Below are 23,783 nucleotides of genomic sequence, written 5' to 3' on the forward strand. Positions count from 1 at the left end.
AAGTACCTACCTGAATTTTCACTTTTTATAAGTATCAGAAAATATTTTAGATGGCCTTCAGGAAAAGCAGGAAGTTCTGGCCTTACTTTTATTCCTTGTTGTGCCTTAAAAATGCTCCAAGAGGGGTGCCTGGGTGGCTCACTTGGTTAAATGTCCAACTTTGGCTCAGGTCAGCTTGTGAGTTTGAGCCCCACATTGGGCTCTGTGCTGAGAGCTCAGAGCCTGGAGCCTGCTTCAGATTCTGTGTCTCCCTCTCTCTGCCCCTTCCTCAGCTCACACTCTGTCTCTGTCTCTCTCAAAAATAAATAAACATTAAAAAAAAAATTTTTAATGCTCCAGGAGATGCCTCCCACTTTGCACTTGAATAATAGTTATTACTCTTGAGTCCTCTTTGGTTACCCCAGTACTGAGTACTTATGTATTGATTAATATTCAACATTATGCTATATCAAGGTTAGACATTTTTAATATATGTTGTAAAAATGAGGTACTTGAGACCCTGGAAGGCTAAATAATTTGTCCATGAACTTGTGTATGTGTACTCTTTTTAACTGCATTACTTTCTCTACTAAGCACACTTGAGGAAAGGCATGAGGACATCTGGTCAAGGTATCTCTGGTTTCTGGCATTAAAGTACCACCTTATTCCAAGCATGTAGCAATGCTAGATAAAATACAAAGTCAGAATGTAAAAGTCACAGCTGAGCTCATAATTTATCATGTCAGTGGCCCACAAATCAAAGGAAAATGTAAGTGATGAGGAGTTGTAAGCTGTGCTGAGGCCTCTGGCTTGCTGGCCTCTGAGGGGGTTGTGGGGGGACCAGTACAACTTCTTCAGGGTAATGAGAGGTTAAAGTCGTTCTACACTAGATGGAGATCCAGAGCCGTCCTCGCAGTCTGAAACCAGGACATAGAGAAGGACTCGTTTGCTGCTGAGTAAGAGTCAGAAATCTGCCCACTACCTGAGACTATAGTTTTTGATGCCAGGAGAGGCTTATGATGGCAAGGAGAACATGACACAGCTGGTAAACTGGGAATTGAACCAGGTCACTCACTGGTTCAATGATGTGACCGGAAATAATCCAGATGTCAGCACAAGGTAATACTTACATTGCCAGCATGAAACTGATCATACATGGGTGGTTCTGGGTACAAAATGAGTTGTAAGAGAAGGATAATGACAGGGGATGGAGCTGTATCAAAAAATTAAATGAAACTAAAAAAATCTTCCCACTTCAAATGCACTTGCAAAACAAAATTCCAAAGCACAAATCCTAACACTAGGAAAGAGCCAATGAATTTGACCGTCAAAAATAAATTTGACTAGAAGAAATTAAAATATTGAAACAGGCTAGGAAAACATATTTTTAATTCTCAAAATATAAACAAAGGATTGCCATCCATAAAAAAAGGTATAAAACCCTGAAATCAAAATAGTTCAATTATCTATTTATTTACAAATTCTTATTAAGATCATACTATGTTCCATAGAGTCTTATGGGTGCCAGAGATACAGGAATGAACCAAATAAGTTTGTTTATGTTATTTATTTATTTATTTATTTATTTATTTATTTATTTATTTTGAGTAGGGGAGGAGCAGAGAAAGAGGGAGAGAGAGAATCCCAAGCAAGCTCCCATCTGTCAGCACAGAACCCAATGAGGGGCTCGATCTCACAAACCATGAGATCATGACCTGTGCCAAAATCAAGAGTTAGGTGCTTAAACCGAGCCACCCACGTACCCCAGTTTATTTATTTATTTTGAGGGGGGTGGCGAGAGAGAGAGAGAGCACATGTGTGCATCTGCGCGCACAGGTGGGGGAGGGGCAGAGAGAGAGAATACCAAGCAGGCTCCACGCTATCAGCACAGAGTCTGATGCCAGGCTTGAGCCCAGGAGCCTTGAGATCATGACTTGCATCAAAATCAAGAGTGGGACATTTAATTACCTGAGCCACCCAGGTGCCCCTGAACCAAAGTAAATAAAATCCATATCCACATAGAGAATTTATATTCTCGTAGGGAGTTTACCTGTTAGTGGTAAGAATGAAATAAGGATAGACAGAAATCTTGGAAGTGGGAGAGAGTCATTGAAATAAAATTCCCAGTAGAAAGGATAATCTCTAGACTTGAAAATGACAGAATTTTTCATTTGGAAGACCGTACTTAGGAAATCACCTAAAATGCAGTAATGGGAACAATAAGATTTTTAAAGTGTGTGTGTGTGTGTGTGTGTGTGTGTGTGTGTGTGTGTGTAGAGAGAGAGAGAGAGAGAGAGAGAGAGAGAGAAAGAGAGAGAACACATCAGATTACGTGAAGAAATAATAGCTTAGATTATTTTATTTATTTATTTTTTAACGTTTATTTATTTTTGAGACAGAGAGAGACAGAGCATGAACAGGGGAGGGTCAGAGAGAGGGAGACACAGAATCTGAAACAGGCTCCAGGCTCTGAGCTGTCAGCACAGAGCCCGACACGGGGCTCGAACTCATGGACCGGGAGATCATGACCTGAGCCAAAGTCGGCCTCTTAACCGACTTGAGCCACCCAGGCGCCCCGCTTAGATTATTTTAGAATTGAAGACAAGACTCCTCAAGTTGAAAGGACACTCTGAGAACCTTATCTGGATAAGTAACAATAAATCACTGCCTAAACACTTTGTGGTAAAACTTTAGAACATCCAGGTTGAAAAAAAAATCTAAACCAATCAGAAAAAAATGTATAGACTAGCCCCAAAGCAAAGAAAACTAGACTGAGAGCAGACACCAAGAGCAGTATTGAGGGGGGAAGTGTACTGTAATTTGGATTCTAGAATTTAATGACAACATATACCACTGACACACTGATCAAACATATTAATAGAATATCCAGCTTTTAAAACTGAATATTTTGGGGGGCATCTGGATGAGTCACTCAGTTAAGCGTCCAACTTCAGGTTAAGTCATGATCTCACGGCTCATGAGTTTGAGCTGTGGGTCGAACTCTATGCTGATAGCATAGAGCCTGGAGCCTGCTTCAGATTCTGTGTCTTCCTCTCTCTGCCTCTCTCTCTCTCTCTTTCTCTCTCTCTCAAAAATAAATAAACATTTTAAAAAACTGAGTATTTTTGATGAAGCAAGCCTAGAAAAAGTAATAACTAATTTCTGTGTTAAAAAAAAAAGTAAGACTACACAAAGGAATGAAATAGCAACATGCAATAAAAGAAGACTATAAATGGCCAGCAAATACATGCAAATTGAAAATAAAAATACCAAAGGTTGAAATTTTAATAACATCAGTGTGAACAAGGATGTGGAAGAATGCTCACAGATATTCTTTGGTACCTCCACTTGGGCCAAGTGTGTGGGTGACCTCATAAAGCATGAAAGTGGTAAATGCCAGCTTCTGGGTAGTGTTTACCTTGGGGAGGGAGAGTTTGGAAAAAGAGTGGGACTGGAGAAAGGTGAGCAACAGGGGCTCACCCATATCTGTAATATTTTATTTTTTTAAAAGGTGAAGCAAAAGTTCCAAGTACCAGGATCTGTTAAAGCATGGTGGTGCATACATGGGTTTTATAGTATTAGCCTACATATGTACCTGTGTAATTGCAATGAAAGGATACTCAGAACTTTCAGGAGAACATGAATGTTTATGCACGACAGTAAGGTTTATAAATAGCCAATCTTCTGGTAATGAGCCCAGTTGAAACCCAAAGTCTTTATCAAGGTCTATAAAGCCCTACAGGGTCTGCCCCTCTGACCTCTTTCAGTTGCTCATTCAGTCTAACCTAACTCCATCCCCATTGTGTGGTTTTGGACCTCACACAAGTCAGACTCGTTACCTCTTCTCATACCAGCAATACTCTTATATTATTGTTATCTCTTTCTGATACTGGGGAAAATCTAGAAAATTTAAAAATATCCCCATACATTTGATTTTGCTATTGATCCAATGCTGTTAGTAGATATTGACTCAACCAGCTAAATGGAACTGTATTTGCTTGGCCCTTGATGGATGTTCCTGTTTGCAGTGGTTCATGCCACCATAATTCAGTCATTGGATGCAAACACTGCATGGGGTCACTGGAGTCCCCATACTCCTGGCAGCATCATGTGCTCAGGAGCAACAGGTAGCTGTGGGATTTAGGCTGAGGCAGTAATTTTCCGTGGAGTCGTGTACTCTTTTCCACCATATTGCTTTTTCCACCAAGCACACTTGGGGAAAGGCATGGGAACATCTGATCAAGGTATCTCTTTGCGTTTCAGCTTTGAGGCACCATCTTTGTTCCAAGATGGTATGTGGAAATCTCCTAGGAGTTCAAAGTGAATTATAATGAATAACAACTAAGTTTGGATCTGGAACGGTTTTAAAATTTTTGTTATTGTTTGGATTTGTATGTGAGAGATGAATAAACTAATTCACAGTATGAATGAGCATAATTTTCATTTTGGAAGTTATTCTTAACGTTTTGTAGTTTAAAGTATAAAACTTGATTAATGCATGCTACTTTATCTTTAAAAGACAAAAATAAACATCACTGCTAGCTACAGTGGGCATTGGAATGGCTGTGTATGTGTGTGTGTGCGTGTGCGTGTGTCTGTGTCTGCATGCACATGTGTGCATAGTGGGACTCTGGTCATTAAGTTCTCTCTCACTGATTTTTCCCACTACAACGCATGCATTTGATAATAATCTGCCAGTATTTTGAAGTTCTAAAAGGTGCTCCACAACATCACTCTAATCAGTTTTATTTCAGTATCTTGTTGGACAATCATTCAAATACTATGGAACTTATTTTGGTATGTCAATATTAAGCGCTCAAATCTTGAAAATAATTCCACCTCATCAAAAATAGATAGTAGATTAACTATAGCTTAAATGTATCCTGTCTTCATGGGTCATTTCCTTACAACTTCAGTTTAGTATTGAGCCAAGAGCTGAGCAAACGCAGCAATAATTCTTTGGAAATTGAGCTTAATTATTGCAGGCCACTAGGATTCAACTTCATGTATTAGAATACTTGTTGCCATATTGCATTCTGGTGACAGAAAGAACAAGTGTATCCTCAAAGAGGGTCTAATTCCCAATTTGAGCATAGTTAGTGGGTGAAAGAATTCAACTCACTATTCTGTTTAAAATTATGGTTTTGAGTATTGCTTTTATAATCTTGCTCAGTAAGTGAAAACTAGATAATGTTCTCCAGTAGTCACAAGAAAATACATTTCTTCAGCTTTTTTTTTTTTAATGTTTATTTATTTTTGAGACAGAGAGAGACAGAGCATGAACAGGGGAGGGGCAGAGAGAGAGGGAGACACAGAATCTGAAACAGGCTCCAGGCTCCGAGCAGTCAGCACAGAGCCTGACGTGGGGCTCGAACTCACGGACCGCGAGATCATGACCTGAGCCGAAGTCGGACGCTCAACCGACCGAGCCACCCAGGCACCCCCATTTCTTCAGCTTTTGTAATAATATTAATTATTGAAGTATTGAACGTGTTAACGAGCACTTACTCTGTGCTATGTACTGTTCTAAGCATTTTATTTGCATTCACTTATTTAATCTTCTAAGCAGGCTTGTGAAGTAGAAGCTAATGTCATCCCTAAATTACAGAAGAGGAAATGGAAGCACACACAAATTAAGTAATCTCTCTGAGGCCGTACGATACGTAATGGAGCTGGTGGTGGTGGCTTCAGTCATTTTTTCTGAATGGAAGATTATGGACTTTTTTTGCCATCCCACCCATCCTAGTTTCAACACTTATTTATTTATTCATTTGTCTTTAACAGGACGTCAGCGAAACTTGCATACCTTCATGCATTTTAATTTTTCTAACAATAAATGATCATTTATTGTTTGGATTCTTACAGGGCGTTCTACTTGGACAAGTCAAATTCACCACCTAACTCCACATCCAAAGCTGCCTATGTAGATAAGGTAAAAATAGATGATTGCATTTATTGATGCTTTGCCATTTACACACCTTGCTTTTTAAAAAATTTTCTGCTGTTGTCTTCAACAATTTGTTCTTAAACAAATTATAAATATTTGTAGTCTCCAACTCTGTTACTGCCACAATGAAAATATTTTAGACTATTCATTAAAAGTTAGAACAACTATGAATCATATGCCATCTAAAAGCATTTCTTCCTACTAAATGTGCTGGACTTTATGCCCATGACTTTTTTTTTTTTGTCTGCAGCTAATGAGGCCTCTCAATGCTTTGGATGAACTTTATCGACTGGTAGCCTCGTTTATCAGATCCAAGCGCACGGCCGCCTGCGCAAACACAGCTTGCAGCGCCTCCGGGGTCGGTCTGCTGTCCGTGTCCTCGGAGCTGTGCAACAGGCTGGGGGCCTGCCACATCATCATGTGCAACAGCGGCGTGCACAGGTACGTGAACCACCCTGCCCTGCCTGCGGCTCTCATACTGAAGTTCGTTCGTAGGTTCTTATTTCTATTTCGGTTACGTGAAATTATAACTGGAAACATGCAAAGGACTCAGATGTATTTGGAATAAGATTTGGGAAATCAGGTCATTGTTACACAGTTTTTTCTGGCTTTAGTGATATTTTCAGTGACTGTTTATTCATATACATGAATGCAATCCCATTTTTATATCAATATATCATATCTGCCCAGATGCTCATTACCCTTGTGTTTATATTATGAGATTTATACTTTAGGTACAAAGTTGTGCACCAATTCTGTTCACTGTAGGAACTTGCCTGGTAGGAGCGGGCCACTAGCTAACCAAAACTTTTTTCACTACAGTTGATGGACATTCCACTCTTCAGTGGTTTGGGTTTCTGTACCCAGTGGTTGTGAGGTAGGCGCTGCCTTGGGGTTACTACTGTCTTCCTACTTTGGGCAAAATTAAGTCCAGGAGCCCATACAATATGCATTCCTGAAAATGGAAGGGAAGATTTTAGATGGGTCCAGTTCCAGTAGTTTGTCTTAGGCAACTGTGCTCAGTCTGGGGCAGCCAAGGTGGGTTGATGATCTCATACAGCTGTATCAGCTGCAAAATGTGGGTGGAAGACCCCATGTCAAGTCCTTCTCCATAACCATGTACTCCTCCTCTCTCATCTCGCCACCTTCACAAGGAGGTGAAACTGTGTAGTAAAAATAAGAATAAAGCAGAATTTGGTCCTCATTGTAATCTGACTGGGCAAATAGTGTCCTGTCACCTATCATAGTCTCTTCTTAGAACTGGGCCAGTTGGATTTTGAGGATGGTGGTATTGTTTAGTCAGATATACCTGGTACTTCATGTATGCAAAGGACTGCAGTGTTATATCATAAAGTGGTGATGCTCATGTTAGAAACATAAATACAGCATGAACAGCCAATGACAAAAAATAATAAGGTATCATAAGAGAGCATAAGAAAAAATAACAAAAATAACAAACCTACATTGCAAGAAAATGTAAATGGCCTAGGAAAATTACAGCTAAAAACTAAGATTCAGAAAGAAAACAGATCTTTGAGATGGGTAGACCTTTCCAGAGAAGGTGATATTTGAACTGGGTTCTGATGGGTCCAGGTGAAGGGTAGAAAGTGGGAGAAAGATGATCTGAGACAGCAGGTTCTCATCTGTGAAATTCCATTTCAGTTTGGTGTACCTGAAATTCTAGTTTTCAAGTCCTACACAGTGTATTCTTTCTTATGATGTATGGCAAGACCTTTTTCCTCTGAAAGGAGCATTATATTCCGTGGTTGACAGAATACACAGAATTTCCTCCTTTATTTGAATGGCTGTGTACTTTGTGCTCTATTGCAAGCTTTAATAAGCTTAATTGAAAATATCATCTGCAACCAAATGAATAAAATATTACTTCATAATTTGTTTACTAGCAGCAAAGTGATCTCTCCCTTCTGATCAACTCATGTTCACTCCTTCTGTTCCCATTTATTCATTCATTCATTTATGTATTCATTATTCATTCACTCGGTAAATATGCACTGAGCACCAATTATGTGCCAGCACTGCTCTAGCTGCTGGGGATCTAGCATTGAAAAATTAAAGTTTCTACTCTCAAATAGTGTGCATTGTGTTGGGGGGAAACTGATGATTAAGCAAACGAATATGTAATGGGGTAGATGGAAAAAATAGAAAAAAGACAGGAGTCAGAGAGGTAGAAGGTGTGACAGGATGGAAAGGATGAGTAGTCCCATTCAACAAGGGATTTCATCAAAGATTTGTATGGAATGAAAGAATGATTTATGCAAATATCTCCAAGAAAGAGCATTCGCTCCTAGGGAGCAACAATGCAAATGTGAGAGCTCATGTGGGAGTGTGCATAATGTGTTCAAGAAACTGCACAGAGGGCCATGGTGGCCTCAACAAAGCGTCACCACCTTAGTTATTGATGTTCTTATGTTACCCTGGTGCAAGGTCATACGTAGTTGTTTGAGAACTTGATACACTATGACCCCAAAGGGGACACCTCAGACTTTGAAACTACAAGCCTATGTTACCTCCTCATTAATTTACTGAAAGTTAATTCAGTTAAATCTGCACTTAATCCTGAATTATGACCAGGTTGTCCAAATTATTCTCTCTGCTATCCTGTGAGCAGTTTTAAAATTTGACTATTGTTACATGGGAGACATAGATTGATATCCCATAACTGTTTTATAAGTATCATATTCATTGATTGGGGTGTTAGGACCACAAGTAACACTGCAATTTCAAAGTGGTTTGACTTTTTCCATTTCTACTATTCAAAATAGATGTAGCTTTAGTTAGTTCATTTCAGAGTCATTTCCTGAGGTATAGGCAAAAATACCCCATGACAAATGCTGATTTAAAGTTGAAACTATTTGAAAATGGTACAGCTTTATTTTCCTATTATGCAGAATACAATGGGAGTTTAACATTATCTTTTAATCTTTCAATGAAGGCTATGCTTACACTTTTCATGACAATAATATGTACTAATTTATATTAGATTTGGAAATATCACATAAAGACTGTTCTTAAATTAATTCTTTAGTATTATAATTCAAATGGCTAGAGAGAAACCCAAGCACATCCACACCTGCACTCAACCTTAAACATGGAGGTTTACCTTCAGGTTCTGACAAACAGGAGAAGTCCACAATGTGAAGCAGAATAAATGTCGCACCAACTATTTTTTTATCATTGACTTCTAAAATCGAGATGAGAAATGCACAGCAAGATGGTATCCACATCAGATAGTCAGTTTCCTGATTTTATTTACCAAATAGTAAAAGAATCTAAAGTCTTTTTAGAGTATTGAATTATACTTGAATTGTACTGCATATGTTTGATATTAAAGAGAAGAATGTAGGTTTTCAGAACGAAAAGGCAGATTTAATTAGCATTAATGTCTAGATGTTTTAATGCCAACCTGAATCGGATGGCAGAGCTGCATTCAACAGTGAATGCGAGATTAGCGGGAAGAGAATTCAGAATGAATTATTAAAATCTTCTCATAGCATTTAGCCTGGCTTTGTTTTTATTAAATTCTTTTCGCTAGGGTAATCCTTTGTGTGTATTACAATTCTACTGATGAACTTGCCTGCCCACACTCTTAACTATTCACTCATGTCAGTTCTCTTCATTGCTACTGAATGGTGAGAGAAGAATAGGACTGTCTCTTCTTAAAAGCAGGTGTTTGCCTTTTAATCAATATCGACTGATGTTAAAAGGTAGTTTCATAAGTGAAAATGTTTTATAATTTCCTATCCTGATCAGCCTTTTTTCATTTTCACTTTGCATTCATCCGTTGCAACTTCCATCTAACAGCACACAATTGGAACATAGTTGTATTGGTCCATACAGCTTAACAATCTGCTTTATGCTCATAACAACTGTATCTGTGTCTTCAAAACGTATGCATAGACTTTTTCATTATCACTTTTATTTGTCACATAGGTAGTCCAGCCAGTTGCTCTCCCAGAGTTTACTAAACGATTAGTTGAGTGGTTTATCTTCTCGTCTATTGTGCATAATGCCTACAGGGAGGCTTCTTTCATTATGTAGCTGTTCAGATTTCAATTTGATCTCCCAGTACCTTAAAAGAAAACAAAAATATCCTCCGGATGGAATTACTGTGGCAAGTTTAAACCTATGTGGTCAGTATATTATTGTTTAAGTTCTCAAAAGGATCGTGCTTGTGTATAACACAGCCAGAAGGTTAGTTGTGTGGCACTTTGACCTCTTCCTGGTCTTGGGAGAGATGGAATCCAGGTATCTACTGTGCTTCTCTGCTAGATATGCAATGATAATTTCAGTAGTGCCTCAGTTTATACTTCTTTGATTAACAAATATAAACATGTGAATTGAGTATTTTTTGAATTTCCTTTTCTACAAAGATTCATACAAAGACCGTGTATATATCTACTTTATAGGCAAATTGTTTTTTGCCACATTGAACATTTTTGCAGTATTGAATCGGCCCTATGACTTTTAATGTCCTCTTTTGTACTCATACCAGTCAGCTGTTGCAGGCAATCCAAAAGCATGCTACAGGGGACCTGAATTTCCCCTCTATTTCTTACTGCAGCATCCTTCCATTAAATGCAATGTTTCATTTTGTTGTGGTTCTTTATCCCCCTCCCCCCACAGCCCCCACTTAACAGCCAACTGTTTTTCTTGAACCAGTATAAATCAGTGTGCTGCAAATGTTATAAAACCTGAATCATGAGTCTTACTGTGTCCAAAAGCAAAGGTGTCATTTTCTTCCCACTACATTAGCTTCTGCTTGCCTTGCCGGTGGGAACAAGTGGGTGGAAATTTCCAGAGGCTACCTGAAACGATTTGTTAAAGAAATTTTTAATGAGGGCAGGAAATCTGGGATCACAGTTTTTCCCTCTAAGGACTTGTTCCAAAGAGTTTTTGTCCGCTTAGTCTCAGTATTTTTTAATAATTGGTTTTCAGTGGTGTCAGAACCCTGGTATGGCCCTGCAGGAAAGTGCGTGATTTGAGCACAGGCCTCATGTCTAACTCCCCTTTGAGCCCAAACCTTGGAGATCTGTACACATAAATTACGTTTTATCTTCATGCTTTGTTGTGAGGATGAGTCTCTTACAGGAAACAAAACCTTGCATTTTTTTTTAAAGATTTCTTTAATTTTTTTTTTTTTTTATTTTGAGAGACAGAGTGTGCATGCAAGTGGGGGAGGGGTAGAAGGAGAGGGAGAGAGAGGGAGAATCCCAAGCAGGCTCCATGCTGTCAGCACAGAGCCTGCCACGGAGCTCGAACACCTAAACCAAGAGATCATGACCTGAGCTGAAACCAGGAGTCAGACACTTAACCAACTGAGCTACTTGGGCTCCCGAAGGGCTTGCATTTTTAAGTAACAAACCTCGGGTTCACTCATTGATTGGAGGCTGTGAGCAACACGACCAAGAGGGGCTCAATGCATCAGAGATTCACTGGCACCCAGCATCAGTCAATGTCTTGTGTTCTGGTTAGAACCCTGCATAGGTATAAGAAGGAAATAGTCTGTGGCAAAGGCCCACCTGTTTTTGTTATTTAAAAACATATTGAAAAACATCAAGCTGGCTACCATCTATGTATTATGGTGGTAAATTTCTTTTTTTTTTAGTACATTGTAGAAATTAGTTTTAACATATATAAAGTTTTAGGAAATAAAAGACCATATGTATTTGAATCTTCTAACTTAAGAGGGGTTTATTCCCAAGATGTGTTCCTTAGTTGGTTATTTGGAAATCAAGACATATTTTCACACTTGACGGTAATACCAATGGTGTTTGAATCTTCAAATTCAGCCCTCTCTCTCTTCCCCTTCCCTGACAAGCACTTATATAATCTATAATGTGACCATGGTATAGGACCCAAAGTATGATTATAAACATTTGTTAGGGAAACGAAAGCCAGGGGGCACCTGGGTGGTTCAGGAGGTTAAGCATCCCACTCTTGAGCTCAGTCCAGGTTCCACATTGGGCTCCACACTGGTCATGGACCCTACTTAAAAAAAAAAAAAAAAAAAGGAAAGCCAGGAGATAAAAAAAATAAAAGCACTGAAGACAACTATGTATTACTAGTTTGGGTAATGGAACAGTTTTTTTAAAAAATGTAGATGAACATGTAATGACTCTTGGTTCATATAAATAATTTAAAAAAAACTTCTTCAGGTAAATATCAATTAGCAATTTTAGAAACCACTTTTGTTCGAACTTTGAAGGACTGTGTTAGCACTATTTTATTCTGTCATAACCATGACATTAAAGGACAAATTGACAAATAGGCCCAGCTAGAGGAAGGCAGAATCTTATAAAAGTGGACCATTCAAGGTAACCTGACATAGGTAATCAGAGTCCTAATAGGGCGGATGATAAAGCTACGTCGTTTTCCGTTGCGCACTAAAAACATCAAGTAAGAGGAGTAGATTTACTCTGGGGATTTCCATATGTAAGTTAGATTCTATGTATGAGACAGAAAAAATAAATTACCATACTAAGCAAATGAAAGTTTCAAATATATCCCTTTATCTTTTGTTCAAAAATGACTTGAGAGATTGAATAACAAGATTAGTGGGAATACTTGATTTTCAAATCTCCAGAAAGACGGCTACATAGAACACAAGAAACATTTCTGCTAGCTCATGATCTCAGAATACCATACTTTCCCAACAGAAAATTCTAAAATTATGTTCTGTAAGAATCTGAAGCATGTGAGTCTAAAACACTACTTTTATATAAGGGCAGTAGTAGCAAGGACAGAAATGACATTTAAAATTGCCATTAAATTTTGCTGCAGTTATGATTATTTTTATTTGACATTATTTTCTAATAATAATATGGTTATTATTCTTTGATATAATTTGATTATATCGATGCAACTGTTCTCATTTGTTTGAACTCTAATAAAATCAATGAATCAAAACAATGAAACAAAAACAAATGTGAAAATTTAAAATTGTGCTATAATCCTTAGAAGAGAAAAAATAAAATTCTATTATAATAGGGTTCTGGGAGAAAGACAAAGTATATCCTACTCATGATAGGATAGAAGTATAAATCTTAATAACTCTGCCAAACTTCTAAGGGCAGAGAATAGAACGATGGTTACCATAGGCTGGCAGGAAGAGAAAATGGGGAGACATTGGTCAAGGGATACAAAGTTTCAATTATACTAAGTTTTAGTGAGTTCTGGAGATCTAATATGCAACAGTGTGACTGTAGTTAACAATACTGTTTGTATACTTGGACATTTGCCAGGAGGGTAGATCTTAAGTGATTTCACCACCAAAAAAAGAAAAGAAGGAAGAGAAAGGAAAGAAAGAAAGAAAAAGAAAATGTTTAACTGTGGGGGTTGATAGATAGGTTAATCAACTTGATTGTGATGAATACTTCAAAATGTGTGTATATAAATATATAAAATCAAACTATATACCTTAATTTTTAATTAATTTTTAATTTTCAATTATACCTCAGTAAAACTTGGGGAGGGGAAGCAAATCGAGAATTTCAAAGTATGTGGAATTGTAAAATAGACAAATAAAACTCCACAATTCACCCTAATTTTTAAAACCAGGTAAATAATATAGGTATTTTTTCTTAAAGCTATGAGAAATCAAACATTTCAAACATGATAGAAGTTTCATTCTTTTACTTTTCTTTCACTATATGAACAATAGATAGATAATATTAAATTATTCTGTAATTTTAAAATGTCCATTGTTTTCTTCAAATTAGATTACTCTGAAAGAAGAAGACAGTAATTATGAGAGTGAGTTATTGCAGTGGTTTCTAGTTCTGACCTCCAGTTGTCACATGATGTTGACCAGACAAGCCTTACTTTCAGTACATAAAAAAGCGAGAGCTTATGCATGATTGCCTTTCATCATTAAAATTGGAAAAGTCTCAGTAATCACAATACATTAAACATATCTTAATAAAAAATAATCTAGAAGAGTAGTTTCTAAAAATTATTTTTAATAATAAGCTCTACACCGAACACGGGGCTTGAACTCACAACCCCAAGATCAAGAGTCACATGCTGTACCAACTGAGCCAGCTAGGCATCCCAATAAAAATACTCTGAATACATAATTATTAGTTACATTTCATTAGTATTTGCCAAACCCAGTTTCACTAATTGACCATATTATTAAAATTTATATATTTGTGTTACAAAATTGTATTTGTATGTAGCTATTTAAAAATGATAAATACAGAATCTACTATAAAAACATCAAAAGGGCAGGATTCTTCAAATTTTATTTTAATAAAATGAAGTTATTGTTTTTCCTACACCTGCAAAATTCTATTAAAAGCAAAATCAAATGCCACTTTCTGGGATGTGTTCCTGAAGGCTTCATGGTTAGTGATTTTCTAACCACTCTCATAAATGTCATAAGCCAAATTTTCTATCCCTCCAGAGGAGGGAAGAAATATGGGTGTCTCTTCTATATGAACCTAGAGCAGAAGAGCAGGTGACATGGAGAAAGGTTGACAGAAGGAAGTAGCAATTTCTGCCTTTATGATGCTAATCTTAAATTGGTAGTAGGTCATTTGACATAGTCTGGAAGAAGACAGAGGTGTTAGATTGCAATCCTGTTAAGCAGGAAGGGTGTATGTAACACCTGTTTTAGGTTTTGAAGCATGAATAGTGGTTGGCAGGTGATGGAAATGAAGAATGGTTCTGTGGAATGCAGTCAGATGAAAATACAACACTGAGGTGTGAAATAGCACCCTACCTGGAGACAGTCACCATAAAGAGTTCCCTGCTTCCTGGCAATGAAGAGAGAGGGAAGCGTGGCAGAGAGATGAGGTCAGAAGAGAGATGGGCATTGGAGAATGGAAGGCTCTAACTGCTAAGTTAAGGATTTGGGACTCCCTCCTGGGGACCCCATGCAGCCAGTGAAGGGTTTTCAGCCTGAGTGGCTCAGTCAGTTAAGCGCCTGACTCTTGACTTTGGCTCAGGTCATGATCTCACGGTTCGTGAGTTCGAGCCCTGCATCAAGATCTCCGTTGACAGTGCAGAGCCTGCTTAGGATTCTGTCTCCCTCTCTCTCTGCCCCTACCCCGATTGCTCTCTTTCTCTCTCTCTCAAAATAAATAAAACTGAACTTAAAAAAAGAAGAATCTGATTAGATGTGTATTTTTTTTAAGATGGCTCTCATGATCTGTGATAGAATGAGAATGGAGGTAGAGAGACACCTAGGACTTCACAATGTACAGGAAGAGATGAGGAGACCCCCAAATCAAGGTATTAACACAGAGGGTGGAAGGGAAAGGGTAGATGTGAATGGTATGAAATGGAAATAGCAAAACTAGAAGTTCGGTGAGAAATAGAGCTGGGGGGCGGCGGGGGGAGATCTTGATGATCGGAGCCATCCAGTTTGGGAAGTAGCGTGGAGGGGGCTGCCATGGGGGAAATATACATTTTTTTTTAGGGGATTATGGAGAAGGACTGTTATGTGTTGAGTTTTAGATGTCCATGGTATCTTATATGGGGATGTTCTTTGACAGATTTGTAGTTAGCAAGAACTAAAGGGGTGTGTGTGTGTGTGTGTGTGTGTGTGTGTGTGTGTGTGTGTGTATAAAGAAATACAACATAGAGGTGCCTGGGTGACTCAGTTGGTTAAGCATCTGACTCTTGATTTTGGCTCAGGTCATGATCTCAGGGTCGTGAGATCGAGTCCTGCTTGAGATAATCTCTCTTTCTGTCCATCTGCCCCCTCCCCTGCTCACATGCTCTTTCTCTCTAAAATAAAAAAAAAAAATTTAAATAAAAAACAGGTATAATGCAAATGGGTATATACATACACACACAGATGGCAAAGAGGCTATGGAAAAACAGGTAGGGTGATTCGTGAGTACAGGAAGATTGGAGAAGGAAATCACATCAGAGAAGGCTTCACATAGATATAGTTGAGTTAGGTTTAAAACATTACTAAGAATTTTCTGGGAATATACTTCAGGTATTAGGAACAGGGGATGGGTATTCTAGGAAAAAGCACAGAGGTATGAGAAAAGAGTAATCAGTCGCCAATCACAAACAATGAGAAATGATCACTTGGGAACACATTTGGAGTGTTAATATTCCCTAGTTCTCCACCTCCCCATCCTCTGTGAGCCCTGAATCAGAGGAGCAACATAGGAGGAGCCTCAGAATAAAACACTGAAGGATCTACTAGAAAGGTATGAAAAATACTGAAACAAAGCTCTATTCAGTGTCCTGGGTAAACAGATCAAAGAGGAAACAGTTATGGTACAGTGTCAAAAAATTGGGGAGAGAGCTGAAAATCACAAGCTGAACACCACACCCTGAAGTGTTGATGTCCTCAAAGAATCTCTGGAATCGGGACAAACGGCAGATAGCAAAGTAGAGAAGATGGGAATAGGGAGGTAGCATTGAAGAACTTTGGGCAGCTGGGAAAGGTACCTGACGTATTCAGTCAAATCCCCAAAACAAAACAGAAATGAGATAAATAGGCGAAAGAGTCTGGGCTGAAAATCTAAAATGCAGAAAAGCAGATTCAACCCTGGTGGCTATGGTAATTAAGGTCGTAACTTACACACAGATGTTTCATATTCATACACATTTTTAGCATAGCAAATACAACCTTACGTGCCTAAGCGCTCATTCCCCATCCCCACAATTGCCTCTGTACTAACCTCAGCGGTGAAAAACCACATCAAAGAAAAACACACCTTAACAGGCTTGACTAGAAAGGTATGAAGGATATGGACTGTTTTGCCTGGCAGTTGATTTTTAAGCCTAGGCTTAAAGATACATGCTGAGAACTTTGAGAAAATGTATTGAAAGTTGCAATAGAAAGTCCCATTATCTTTAATGGGACTTTCATGGCTAATTCCCTGTGCAGCGCTGAAAATGTGCCCCTTAGACTTGATTGCTTTTTTGCCTTAAGATATATGGAGTTCGTGGAGTATTCAATTTGGCTGTGCTTCTGCTGCCAGGATCTCGCTCTAGCTGTTGCCCATCACTTCTGCATTCTGTTCGGTTGTTTTCCACCGTGCACCCCTCTGCCTGCCGTCTCTTTGCCTTCTTTTCAAATACTCATTAACCCCTTGTCTTTCAGCTCTCAGACTATGACACACAGGAGCCCAGTATGGTCATGGGAAGATTTCATCAGTCCTCTCTGTCTGACCAGAGTCATACAGTAATTTTGAAAGCATCGATAGACATCCAGGGGGTATCCCTATAAAACACACTGGAAATTTGCCTGAAAGATTACTGGCTTTTGGATTAGAGCTATTATCGGACTGCCATTTACATTTTCTTAAAGGGAGAGTGTAAATGTGTAGTATTATACATGCATATATATGATGAGTGAATCCTGTAGTACTGAAAACAAAAATCGGTTTGCCCTTTTTTGACGTAAATGTATTTATGTGTTTCATTTCAAAAAATGCCTTCTCTCTTCAGGGGAACAAGGACATAGGTGTTAGGTTTTGGAAACCCCTGTTGACTTGTGGCAGTTTTCTCAAGCTTTTCATTTGTCACAAACACTTTGCTAAGGGTGACCAAAGTGGGAAAGATTCATAGGTTAGCAGGGGGCCTTTCCATATTAATTTTTCAGAGGCTGCCTGGGTGGAACTGTAGCAGCCAACTGGGGATTGCTCAGTGTTTAACGTACTGCATTAGCCCTCAGGTGTACAATTCTTCCTCAGTGCAAGGTAATAAAAGGGAGCAGGGGAAAGAAACCACGTTAAACGATTAGTTGCTTCATTCAGGTGCTTCATCCTGGTTGTCAATAGACTTTTCACAGTAGTGTTCTGTGCTCAGTAGTTAAAAGTAATTAGAAGCCAGAATAAATGAGATCACCGCGGGAAGGAACAGCTTTACACAGAACAGTGCGTTTTATGTAGAAAAGTACGAATCTGTAGTAGAGAAGGACTGCCATCTCCCTTCAATTTATTTTTGCTACTTGATTGCTTTACAATCGATGTATTTCCTTAGCGTGCTTCAAATCTAGATCCTTTTTAATCGTGAATGCCTTTTTGTATGATGGGGTCTACATTCATAGTAAGTAGTGTGGGCTGGCTAAATTAATCTCTACCAACACAATGCATTTAAAGTATAAATGTTGAGACCAAGATCGTGATTGTTGAAGTATGGATGTGGGGAGCTGGAACTTTCTAAATGCAGTAATCCACGTGATGTGATTTTGGTAACATGGAAAGAGCCCTGGACTTTGAATCCAAAAAAACTGGTTTTGAATCCTATTACTTATTTACTGTGTGACCGTGATTACATCACCTGGTCTCTCAGAGACTTATTGGTGAAGTGGGAATAATAATTTCTTTCTGAAAAAGATAGCAGAAGGAATCAATGAGCAATGTATGTGAAAGCATCTACCGCAAGACCTGGCATTGGTGAACACTGAGTTTCTTCTATCTTAATCTGTGTTTCTGATAGTGAATCCACCTTCCCATTGCAGAGTTAGAAATATGAAATGTATCTGTTTTAAAATAACTAGATCAAAAATTGAGCACTATTTCCTGAATTCGCCCATTCTGTTCCATCCTTATTTGCATTGCCTTTCGTTGGATCCCCTTTCCCACCCCCACGAACCCCCTCCCCACATGTGGATTGCTGCAGCAAAGCTCCTGGTCTTTCCATCCAGTCTTGTCATTCCTCTATTTTCCACACCCGCTTCCAAGGCAGTACCTTTGTTTTGTCTCGTTTTTCAGATTAATCTTTTCTAGATTAGAAATCTACTCATGTTACTCTTCTGCTTAAAATACATCACTGAGGGGGTGCCTGGGTGGCTCAGTCAGTTAAGTGTCCGACTTCGGCTCATGATCTGACAGTTCATGGGTTCAAGCCTTGCGTCCGGCTCTGTGCTGACAGCTCAGAACCTGGAGCCTGCTTCGGATTCTGTGTCTCCTTCTCTCTCTGTCTCTCTCCCCACTCATTCTCTCTCTCTCTCTCTCTCTCTCTCTCAAAAAATGAATTAAAATGTTAAAAAATATTAAATACTAAATAAATAAATAAGTAAGTAAGTAAGTAAGTAAGTAAAATAACTAGATCACGGGCGCCCGGGCGGCTCATTTGGTTAAGTGTCCGACTTCAGCTCAGGTCATGATCTCGGGGTTCGTGGGTTTGAGTCCCGCATCCAACTCTGTGCTGACAGCTTAGGACCTGGAGCCTGCTTCAGAGTCTGTCTCTGCCTCTCTGCCCCTCCCCTGCTCACACTGTGTCTTCTGCCCCTCCCCTACTAACATTCTCTCTCTCTCAAAAATAAATAAACATTAAAAAAATTTTAAATAGCTAGATCATGCCTACTAAAATAGGGGAGACCTTGCAAGAACTATTTCAAACATTATAGTTAGACGTGAAGTAGATTTTAAATGTTCTCACCACAAAAAAAGAAATGGTGGGGCACCTGGGTGGCTCAGTTGGTTAAGCATCCGACTCTTAATTTCGGCTCAGGTGATGGTTCTCACAGTTCATGGGTTCCAGCCCCACATCAGTCTGTGTGCTGACAGCGTGGAGCCTGCTTAGGATTCTCTCTCTCTCTCTCTCTCTCTCTCTCTCTCTCTCTCTCCCTCTCTGTCTCTCTCTCTGCCCCTCCCCTACTTGCACTTGCTCACGTGTGCTCTCTCTCTCTCAAAAGTAAAGAAATAAACATTTTGGAAAAAAAAGAAATGGTAATTTTGTGGGGCAGTGCAGGTGTTAGCTAACCCTATGGTGGTAATCATTTTGTCACATATAAATGTATAAATGAACATGTTGTACACCTTCAACTTGCAGAATGTTATATGCCAATTATATGTCAACAAAACTAGGAAAAAAAATCACAGTAATGAGTCATGATAGGATGAAAGAGGGGTGTGAAAACTACAAGAGTTAACTCCTCTGAACTGTGAGAAATAGAATACACAAAACACTGGGCCCTATTAGAGCTTATTTTTAGAATCCTCCTTTGGTAGCTTGTAGAAAGTCACTCAAGAGCAGCAGAACAGAGTCCCCTTGAAATCAAGGACAGGAAGTTTTCTTTCCTGGCCTCAAAAACCAAGAGTATGGGTTAGAATAGACACAGATATTTAGGACTTGAAAAGAATCAGATGCCGACACTTGTTTATTCATGCATTCATTGAAGGGAAAAAGGAAGGACGGAGCACTGTTGTGTGGCCCACACCGTGCTCTCCCAAACCAGAGAGGTAAGAGGGTCACAGTGCTTACAATCTGAGATCTTGACAAGGGACCCACATTGGAAGCCAGGCAGCCATACTATGGAGCATGAGTATACTTTAGTAATGACAATAGGAGAAAGATGGTCAGAGGATTGAATTTTTAAAGGAAATGTCTCAAGGAATAGGTTTATCACTTTCAAAGTGCAATAGAGAGGAAGAATATATAACATGTCATGTTGACAGTGAAAACGGATTTTGTTAGGGTTTCAAATGTTTTCTTCAGAACCCAGAAAATATTGGCAAATGATAACTGGACAATTGTGATGAGGGAATAATTACTAGTTAATGAATTAATATAAGAATAATTAATCAGAATATTATGATATATATTTTCCAAATATTACCAAAACTCAGCCAGAGTTGTTAATCAGAAGACCTGGTGTGAACAGTGATTGAACCCAGAGAACGGGAAGTACAAGCCATTGTTGAAGAAAGAAAAGCCATATGCCATTTATAAGCCACAAGGAAGGAAATCTGATTGTATTTTTACCAGTATTTATTGTCCTTATAATGCATTTATTACTTCATCAAATATGTTTTATCAGTGATTACTTCCTGAACAAACACATAGATGGCATACAACACATACAATACATGGAACAAATGCAGAATATAAAGAAACGAATCTTTTAGGAGTGTACATATAAGACCTTTGGCACACATTAAGAATTCGTGTCAGTTTTTTCAGTAAGTCTATACGGAATGCTTACTGAGTCCTGGGAAGTATGTAAGGTCTAGGAAGGCTACAGTCAGTTCAGACACCAGTCCAGCCTAGTGATGGTGGTAGTGGTAACAGTATTAATATCAGTGAAAATTGCCAACATTTGTTAAGAATATACTACATGCTATCCCCTGTGTTAAGTACTAAATGTGAATTATTTCACGTAATCCTGGGAACAACACACTGAGGTGCATTTATCATTGAACTCAATTTACAGATGAGGAAAAAGAGTTTCAGGAGCTTCAGCAACTTGCCCAAGTTCACATAGTTATTAACAAAATCCAAGATCCAACTCAGGAAGTTTACCTGCAATGCCTGTGTTCTTTAACCCTACACCTTTCACACAAGTATGATACAGCATGATAAGAGGTATGATGTGTGACCTTAAACAAGCATTATGAGATCCCATACGTGAGGGAGCAGCACATGAGAAACAAAAGAGGGAGTGATTTCAGAGAACTGTACACAGTAGAGTGGAAGAATGAAGACGGAAAACCAGGGACCGTATTGTGCACATTTTGTGTTGCACGTTAAGAAGTGGGAAGCCATTTGATGTTTTGCGCTTTGATCTGCATTTTTAAATGATCACCTTTGCTATGGGGCAAAAACAGTGGGAAGAGGCAAGACTAGGAGAGTCAGAGTGAGGTTGCACCAAAATAGGCAAGAGATATTAGCAGCGTACCTAAAGAGGAGAGATTTATGACACAGTAAGAAATAGGAAATTAAATAAGCATGAAAGGTACTAGAGTTAGGTATGTTAACATGTGGAACTGCACAGTCCATTCATCCCTTATAGTGAATGAGTTTAGTTTGATGGTTTGGGGGCTTGTAACATTTCTCAGCCCGGAGGTGAAACAGTGGGCAAATGACAGATAACTAGACAAACATTCTAGGGAAGTGGTGATTTTAATATTAACCCACCATCTGGGAAGGTTTTATGAAAATGGGAACATTAAAGATACTAAAATGTAATTTCATAATAATACTTTAAGGAATTAGATCATTTCTACGTCTTACTTCTTCTAAGTGCTTTCTTTTTTTTTTAATATGAAATTTATTGTCAAGTTGGTTTCCATACAACACCCAGTGCTCATCCCAACAGGTGCCCTCCTCAATGTCCATCATCCACTTTCCCCTCCCTCCCACCCCCCATCAACCCTCAGTTTGTTCTCAGTTTTTAAGAGTCTCTTATGTTTTGGCTCCAAACCACTTTCTTATCAGGGCCGATATCAATGAGAGAACCTCTAACTCATCTATTTCCTACCACTGCTTGTTTTGTGACAGCTGAATAAGATGGGAACATGAGAAAAGCACAAAGAAGAGCTAAAAGCACTCGGAAACTGAGCAGAATCGTTTGTATTTTTTCCAACAAGGAGAAATGTATCTTTAGTTCAAAGATTGTTGCAACTAATCTGCCTCAGGCCGCCCGGGACAGAAGTTCAGATGATGCCGTGGAGTGCATCAAATCAGGCAGCCGCAGAACCTTCCATGTGTCATAAAAAGCTTCTGTGTATAAAAGAGTGGTGTGCAAATAGCAGAAGTGGCTGCTGCTGCTCCAGCTTATTTCACCTCCTTTGTTCTCTTGGGATTGAAACAGTCATTATTTCTCTGCAAATTTCGAATGCTGCCCAGGTAGTCAGCTTAGCGAAGTATCACGGAAAACCACAGCTGATTAGAGTCCTAATAACTTGTTTATGACAGTCCCTTGAACAAGGATAATGGGCCTGGCTTTTAATTAAAGGAGAACAAAAGAAGACATTTATAGAAAAGGGGGAAATTATTTCACGTTTTCAAATCTAAATCTGTAATACTCTAAATAGACATTCCTATAACCGTAAGAAAGCCCTATAACTCATGTGAAGAATATTATCAAAATGATAGGTTCCTTAGGATGTCCTTATAGATAGACTCTGAGTGATGCATTTGCGCCAAGGAAATTTTCTCCCTCTTGTCTCCAAGACTAAAGGCAGCATCATATTTATAAAGGAGGGTGAAAATGAGGCAATACACCTGGAAATCCCAAGCTAAAAGAACAAAATCAGACTCTGATTATTATGTAGAATTCTACATTGGGACAAAACACACTGATTTCAGAATTGTTAAATATTTATTTCTTCTTTTTTTCTTTCTTTTTTTTTAATGTTTATTTATCTTTGAGAGAGAGTGAGAGAGAGACAGAGCATGAGCAGGGGAGGGGCAGAGAAGGAGGGAGACACAGAATCTGAGGCAGGTTCCAGGCTCTGGGCTGTCAGCACAGAGCTCAACGCGGGGTTCAAACTAACAAACCATGAGATCATGACCTGAGATGAAGTCGGATGTTTAACCAACTGAGCCACCCGGGTGCCCCATCCTGTTTTTCTAACAAGAAATTACTCTGCTAATTATACTGCATGAGCACAAAAAAAGATAACATAGTTATCCAAATGCCTCAATTCTATTACTTTTGCACAAAATAGTTAAAATCACTGTTCAAGTAGCTTTTGAAGTCACAATGTGAATCTCTAAATCCAGTGACTCTGGTGGGTTTTGTATGGGGGTAGTTTTCAGTTATAATTAAGTATGTAACACTATTGAGGAGTACAATAGAAATTTTCAAAGTAATGTTTGGCCTCAGTTTTAAAAATATGGGGAAATAAAAACACACTGACCCTTGCATTTCCCGTTGTAATGTTTTTCACTTCATCGTCTACATCGTGGTAGTTTATGGCAAATTGTGGTGACTGCAGATCCAGAGCTCTTCATCACATTAGTGTTGCATGTATTTTATTTGTGTCAGAATCTGAATGACCCTTCTCCACTAGTAATAGGGAAGGTTGGGGTCACCCCCAAGAGAGAGCATCATAATGATCAGATTCCTGACTGTGAGCTAAGAGTCAGCAAATAAATCCACTGTTGGAAAACAGAGCTGAAAGCCATAAACCTC

General features: G+C 38.8%; 1 protein-coding gene across 1 annotated transcript in view; it reads left to right on the forward strand.

The window, feature by feature from the left end:
• The window catches only part of PREX2 (phosphatidylinositol-3,4,5-trisphosphate dependent Rac exchange factor 2), a 288,123-nt gene that overhangs the window by 242,737 nt on the left and 21,603 nt on the right, over nucleotides 1–23,783 (forward strand). Inside the window, exons 36-37 of the mRNA XM_042973055.1 lie at nucleotides 5,845–5,911; nucleotides 6,177–6,367. Coding sequence (XP_042828989.1) covers nucleotides 5,845–5,911; nucleotides 6,177–6,367 — 258 coding nt within the window. The remainder of the gene's footprint in view (nucleotides 1–5,844; nucleotides 5,912–6,176; nucleotides 6,368–23,783) is intronic.

This window comes from Panthera tigris, chromosome F2, assembly GCF_018350195.1.
Source record: "Panthera tigris isolate Pti1 chromosome F2, P.tigris_Pti1_mat1.1, whole genome shotgun sequence".
Lineage (NCBI taxonomy): Eukaryota > Metazoa > Chordata > Mammalia > Carnivora > Felidae > Panthera > Panthera tigris.